The sequence below is a fragment of the Pistacia vera genome, unplaced genomic scaffold (assembly GCF_008641045.1).
Source record: "Pistacia vera cultivar Batoury unplaced genomic scaffold, PisVer_v2 Contig17, whole genome shotgun sequence".
NCBI lineage: Eukaryota > Viridiplantae > Streptophyta > Magnoliopsida > Sapindales > Anacardiaceae > Pistacia > Pistacia vera.
Window position 1 is genome coordinate 63,895 of NW_022195789.1, and position 7,602 is coordinate 71,496.

Genomic DNA, 7,602 nt, shown 5'->3' on the forward strand with positions numbered 1-7,602 from the left:
TAATAAAAATGGAAAAGTAGCATAATGTGAATGTAGAAAGCTAAAAGGACCGTCCTTGTTAATCGTTATAAAGAAACAGAGGTTATCAATGAAAGTAACCTGTTGGTTGAAATATGTAGAATCTTAGGTTGCTATAAAGTCTGCTAGTCTATACCTATGATAAGTCAAGGGGTAACTTTTGTCATGCTTTTCCAAGTCTGCAATATTCAAATTTCATCAACGTTGCCACTGTTTGCAGGAACGATTTGTTAAACGGAGACAGCACCTTGTGGGCCCAAATTCTTCTACTTTAAAGGTATTTATAGTTGAATTTGTCATTTTATTAGTCTATTTAAAACCCTGTGCCAGCCCGAACCTCGTCTATACTACCAAAAAAGAAGGGGAGAAAAAAAATTAGAACTGCAGGTGATGTTTGAGTATCATTCCTCTGACATGCAATGCTGTTAGATATTTGTTGAATTCTCTTTTAACTGGCTTATTTTCCATTTGGATGTAGGCGCTTGAAATATTGACAGGCTGCTATATCCTTGTTCAGGTAATTGTTACTGTTCTTTTAAATTTGATGTTAAAATGAAAATTCTTTTTGATGGTATGACTGAAGTAGACAACCAATTTGTGATTGAATAGGGAAACACGGTTGCTGCTATGGGTTCATTTAAAGGTTTGAAGCAAGTCAGGAAGATTGTGGAAGATTGTATACAGAATAAAATGCATCCTGTATACCATATCAAGGTGTGCTTGGGTGGTGTTATTTGTTTCTAATATAATTGTTGTTCTCTTTTAATAGTTTGAAAATTTAGTTGCTTATCTTTTGACATTGGAATCTGTTAATGTTATGTCTCTGACTCACTCTTTCCCCACTCTTTGCGGAAACATGTAGATTCTCATGATGAAGAAAGAACTCGAAAAAGATCCAACCCTTGCAAATGAAACTTGGGATAGGTTTCTTCCAAAGTTTAAAAAGTATGATATATCTTTTTAATGCATCTTATACTGTTTGATGTTTCTAATTTTTCATCATTGAAATTTAACATGGATAACTTTTTCAGGAAAAATGTCAAGCAAAAGAAGGTCAAGAGTAAAGAGAAGAAACCGTACACACCCTTCCCTCCTCCTCCACAACCTAGTAAGGTGAGACGACTGTTCTTCCACAATATTACCAATGTGTTCCCGTTAGGAATAAGTGGTGGTTTTTTTTCTTCTCTTTGACTTCCACTTTTTGTTGTATCTCACTATTTTTTTTTTCCGTAAAATTTTCGTATAAGTTCACAATCTGGGGCAAAAATAGTTTTAGAATGAAATTATTTCTTCAACCTCAAGGTTGCTTTTATGTATTTGTCCATTGCTCTGTGAATGGAGACACCAGCTTTCTTATTATGGTTCTTTCTTTTAAACTAGGCATTTATGGAAGTTATTGTATTGAGCTTGAGTGCATGTGTCTAATTGGATGCATATGTTGTTCCTTGCATATATTTAAACCCTGCAGTGTCATTGTTTTGTCACTTTCTTTTAGTCAATTTGTTTCGCTTTAAAAATACATTCCTATACATTGTTGAACTATTTTCTGTTGTATTTGCAGGTTGACAAACTACTGGAATCTGGAGAATACTTTCTTAGTGAGAGAAAGAAAGAATCAAAGAAGTGGCAAGAGAAACAGGAGAAGCAAGCAGAAAAAACAGCTGAAAATAAAAGAAAAAGAGAAGCTGCATTCATTCCTCCTGAGGTATTCTAAGGCTCTTTCAGTCTGTTTTCTCCTTATCTGAAGAACTTCTGTGCCCCTCTCTCTCTCTCTCCCTTTCTTTATTTTTTCACTATAACCTATAATTTCTTCTTTTGCATTTTGCTATTTTCAGGAAACCTCAAAGCAGGATTCTCGTAATCATGAGGATCAGAACAAAGATGTTGCTGCTATGGCCATGTCACTGAAGGTAAATAATCAGAAATTATTTAACATTAGGTACATCTTTATGTATGTGTATGCTGGAGCATTTGTTAAATATCATGAGTAATGAGGCAAACCTCCACAATTCACCCTTCATCGGGCAAAGTGGATATGTATTTATGTTTACTTCTATTTGCATGTATGTCACAAGTTGTTTGATTTGCAGGAGAAGGCGAAGAAGTTGAAAAAGCAGAAGTATGCTGAGAATATCAATGCTGAAGAATATATTGCAGCATCTGGAGAAGAATCGTCAAAAAGAAAGAAGAAATCGAAACATTCTTAATCTAGATTAGGCACAATGATGATCTGATGATAGTGTATGGGATTAGAGTTTCTGAAGTTAATTTTCTTCAGTTGTATGCCATGTTTCTTATTTGTCTGGGAATGGTCTCACTGCTCTAGAAAATCTGTAATTTTATCTGATTCAGGGGATTATGAGTCTCTATTTTGGTGTTTAAGACTACAAATCTAATGTCCAGTGTAATCGTAGTTGATTTTACATTGTTTATTTGGTGAAACCAGATAAACTAGAGAGATGAATTGTTGATTTAAGCGAAAGAAGTATTGTTTTGAACTTTTCCAAGAGGTAGAGAAAGGAAATTGAGGAAAATTTTTGATCAAAAAATTGAACGGTTGTTTGTGACTGTAGTGTCATGACTTTAAAGCAAGGGTGAATCTCATTTCCACCCCTTATCTATGGTTTTTAGAAGCTAATAGTATGACCCTTAAGAAACTAATAGTATGACCCTTAGTGTAGTCTCTGTCCATCTTTATCATATTTATCAACTATGACCATTTTTTACATTTGTTATTCATTATCCAAAGAATTAAAGGTTTAATAAAAGTTTATAAAAAGTCTCAAATTAATTAAATTTTTTTAACTATAGTAGTACACGCATAATTAAATTAAATTGACTTAACACAGAATCGATATTTGATTTCTTTTTTACGAAAGGACAGTAATTTAAGAAAAATAATTACATCATAATTCAAGAGTTGTTACCGGTTAAACAAAGGGTTTATGTCTAAATAATGGAGAAAACTAATTTGATGGAAGGAAGCAAGAGAATNGATGCTTTGTGACCACCACCCGGTTAGTTGTTAGATAAGTGGGTTGATGCTTTGTGATCATCATCCAACATTTAGTAAAAGTGGGTTGATGCTTTGTGATCATCACCCGACAGCGACTAGAGACGGGTTAATGCTTGGTGATCGTTACCCAAAAGTCATGAGAAACGGGTAGGTGCTAAGTGGTCTCCACCCGATAGTTAGGAAAACCGAGTAGGTGCTTTGTGATCCCCACTCGGTAGCCACTAAGAACGGGTTGGTACTGTGTGAATTTCACCCGATAGTCATGGAGAGTGAGATGGTGCTGTATGAACGCCATCCGGCCGTACCTCCGGTAATATGAGGCCATGATGTTTAGTAGAAACAGATATAGAAATAGAAATAGTATAAGGAAAGAATTACGAGTGATACATACGGGGACAGACAAATAGAGGGTTTTACTTACTGAGCATTATTTTGTGCTCATCCCGTTATTTTCCTTTGTGGATGCAGGATCTAGGTGTTGATGCAGTCGGAGGGGCGTCGGCAAGCGAGGAGCAATAGCTACACTGTTTCCCCTGTTTTGTCTTTTAAAATGAATTTTTGTAAACAGTACTCTTTGTGTATAAAAGACATGTGAATTGAAATGAAAAGAAAACTTTGGGCCCAATTTTCTATTGCTATTATGCATGCATTATACTAGTTTTCAGTAGTTGTTACAGACAGATAGAGGGTTTTACTTACTGAGCATTATTTTGTGCTCACCCCGTTATTTTTTCTTTGTGGATGCATGATCTAGGTGTTGATGCAGTCGGAGGGGCGTCGGCAAGCGAGGAGCGATAGCTACACTGTTTTCCCTGTTTTGTCTTTTAAAAATGAAATTTTTGTAAACAATACTCTTTGTGTATAAAAGACATATGGCATATAATGAAAAGAAAGTTTTTGGGCCCAATTTTCTATTGTTTTTATGCATGCATTGTATTAATTTTCAGTAGTTGTTACAAGTGAACTTGCCTCTAGCAAGCACCCATGAGTTGCACCAGGTTGTCGGTAAATGACCTTGACAACTGAGATCAGTTACTACCATTCGACAGGGTCGTTCAACACTATGATAGTCTTATCGTATTATCTGTCTCCTTGGTCAGAATAATACTGGGGCTACGGACGTTTCTAGAATGGTTACCATATGTGATCATAGGGTTCTCATTATCAAGATTTGAAACACTTGATACTCTGGTCATGGTTCTACCATCCTAAGGACATATATCATTATATATAAATACGATTTACAAGATATAGAAGAATATGCCTTTTTATTGATAAATAAACATTTATTACAGAGTCAATTTTACAATAATTGATTGGCTCTAGGGCACCTACTCTAACAATCTCCCACTTGCACTATAGCCAATCATTCATGTATTTAATCCTGAATGATCTTAAGTGTTTTTCATGCTTCTGTTGTGATAGAGGCTTCGTCAGTGGATCGGCGAGATTGTCATCAGTATGCACTTTACTGATCTGTACATCTTTCCTCTCAACCATTTCTCTGATGAGATGAAAACGTCTGAGGATGTGTCTAGACTTCTAGTGAGACCATGGTTCCTTTGCTTGAGCTATTGCTCCATTGTTGTCGCAATAGACATCCATTGGATCAACAATCGTAGAGACCACACCAAGTTCAGTGACAAACTTCTTAATCCAGACTGCCTCCTTGGCCGCTTTGGATATTGCAATATACCCAACCTCCATTGTAAAGTCTATTACAGTGCTTTGCTTGGAGCTCTTCTAGCTTACTGCACCCCCATTGAGACAAAATACAAACCCTGATTGCGATCGATAATCATCTTTATCTATTTGGAAACTATCATCACTGTATCCTCTTATAGTGAGCTCATCTTCCCCTTTATATACCAAGAACATGTCCTTAGTCCTCTTTAGGTACCTAAGGATGTTCTTGACAACTATCCAGTGATGCTCACTTGGATCCGATTAATATCTACTACAAGTGTTTAACGCATATGAGACATCAATCCAAGTACACTATATGGCATACATGATGGATCCAGTTGCTGACGCATATGAGATCCTTTTCATTCTATCTCTCTCATCATGTGTTTTAGGACACATATCCTTAGAGAGATAGACACCATGTGACATCGGAAGAAATCCCTTTTTGGATTCTTCCATACTGAATCTCTTCAATACCTTGTCAATGTATGTACTCTAACTTAGGTCAAGCAACCTACGTGATCTATCTTGGTAGATCTTTATTCTGAGGATGTAGGCTGCTTCTCCTAAGTCCTTCATGGAGAAGCACTTGGATAACCAAGTCTTTACCGACTGCAAGTTCGGTATATCATTCCCGATCAGAAGTATGTCATTGACATACAACACAAGGAATGCCACTGCACTTCCACTCACTTTCTTGTAAACACAGGGCTCATCTTTGTTCTTGATAAAACTGAATTCTTTTACGGCTTCATAGAAACGAATGTTCTAGCTCCTAGAAGCTTGCTTAAGTCTATAAATGGATCTCTGCAACTTGCATACCTTCTCAGCTTGCCCATCAAGAATGAAACCATCGGGTTGTGTCATATACACATCCTCTTCAAGGTTTCCGTTCAGGAAAGCTATTTTGACATCCACTTGTCAAATCTCATAATGATGATATGCAGCAATCGCAAACATAATTTGGATGGATTTAATCATGGCAACCAGCGAAAACGTTTCTTCATAGTCAATACCATGAATTTGTTTGAAACTTTTGGCAACTAGTCGTACCTTATAAGTGTGCACCTTGTCATCCATGTCAGTATTGTTCTTGAAGACTCATTTGCAACTTATGGGTTTTACCCTTCAGGTGGTTCCACCAAAGACAATACTTGGTTCTGGTACATGGAGTCCATATCAGGTTTCATGGCTTCAAGCCACTTAACGGAATCTAGATCCGATATAGCGTCTTCGTAGGTTCTGGGTTCATCGTCTTGGTAGACTAGTACGTCACCATGTTGAGTCACGAGATAACCGTATCTCTCGGGCTCATGGCGTACTCTCTTAGATCTATGTAGCTCCTGTGCTACTTGAGGTGGTTCATTTTGATCCACAAGTTGTGAAGTAATCTCCTTTTGACGTTCAACCACTTCCTATGGCACATCTTCCTGTCCTGCATCTAATGTACCTTGTGGTTCTAAAACTTCATTGAGTTATACTTTTCTCCCACTAGTACTTAGAAAAAATTCCTTTCCAAGGAAGGCACTACTACGAGCAACAAAAATTTTGTGCTCTTCTGGATGGTAGAAATAGTATCATTTGGTCTCCTTAAGATACCCCACAAATATAGATTTGCAGGATTTTAGGTCCAGTTTGTTCGAAGTCAATTTCTTGACATAAGCTTCGCAACTCCAAATCCTTAGATAAGACAAATTGAGCTTTCGCTCATTCCATAATTCAAATGGAGTCTTATCTACAGACTTTAACGGCACACGGTTCAAAACGTGAGTTGCAGTCTTTAGGGTATACCCCCAAAATGATGCAGGTAGATCACTAAAACTCATCATGGACCTAACCATGTCAAGTAAGGTCTTATTCCTCCTCTCAGACACTCTATTGTGCTAGGGTGTATACGGAAGGGTAAACTGTAATATTATCCCACATTCCTTCAGGTATTCAGAAAACTCTGAGCTTAAGTATTCAACTCCTCGATCCGACCAAAGAGTCTTAATACTTTTGCCCAACATATTTTGTATTTCATTCATGAACTCTTTGAACTTATCAAAGGCTTCAGACATATATCTCATAAGGTAGACATAACCATATCTACTGAAATAATCAGTAAATGTGATAAAGTAGGAATATCCACCTATGGCTTCAACTGTTAGTGGACCACATATATCACTATGGATGATGCCTAACAGTTCAATAGCTCTTTCACTTTGTCCTGTGAAAGGCGACTTGGTCATCTTGCCTAACAAGCATGACTCGAATACCTCAAATGATTGAAAGTAAAAAAGGTCCAAAATTTCATCCCTTTGGAGTTTTGTAATGTTGGTCTTTTTAACATGACCCAATCTACAATGCCAGAGGTATGTCTGGTTTTGATCGCTATGTTTAACTGGTTTCAACATTGAGATTGTCTTTATTGTTTAAATCAAGAGCATATAACCCGTTATATAACCTTGCAATTCTAAATAGAATATCATTCAAACTAAAAGACAACGATCCATTAGAAATTTCAAAATGATACCCTATATTATCCAAAGCGGATACTTAAATAATGTTTCTAGAAATAGAAGGTACATAATAACAGTTATGTAGTTCCAGCAACAAGCCCGTAGGCAAAGATAAACAGTAAGCCCCTATAGCTAATGCAACCATATGTGCTCCATTTCCAACTCGTAGGTCCACTTCTCCCTTGGCGAGCACTCTACTCTGCCTTAGTCCTTGCACATCAATACAAATGTGAGTACCACATCCTGTGTCAATGACCCAAGATGTTGAAGGAGAGAAGTTAATTTCAATCATAAACATACTTGAAGTCAAATCATCTGACTTCTTCTTGTTTGCAAGGAAAGCGTTGCAGTGCTTCCTCTAGTGGCCAGGCTTGCCACAAT

General features: G+C 37.0%; 1 protein-coding gene across 1 annotated transcript in view; it reads left to right on the plus strand.

Moving 5' to 3' along the window:
* Positions 1-2,500, plus strand: part of LOC116125719 (KRR1 small subunit processome component homolog) — a 4,486-nt gene extending 1,986 nt beyond the window's left edge. Inside the window, exons 3-10 of the mRNA XM_031411437.1 lie at positions 239-295; positions 497-535; positions 628-732; positions 881-963; positions 1,050-1,131; positions 1,580-1,723; positions 1,854-1,928; positions 2,109-2,500. Of these exons, the coding sequence (XP_031267297.1) occupies positions 239-295; positions 497-535; positions 628-732; positions 881-963; positions 1,050-1,131; positions 1,580-1,723; positions 1,854-1,928; positions 2,109-2,225 (702 nt within the window). The 3' untranslated portion in view covers positions 2,226-2,500. The remainder of the gene's footprint in view (positions 1-238; positions 296-496; positions 536-627; positions 733-880; positions 964-1,049; positions 1,132-1,579; positions 1,724-1,853; positions 1,929-2,108) is intronic.
* The last annotated feature ends 5,102 nt before the right edge of the window (positions 2,501-7,602 follow it).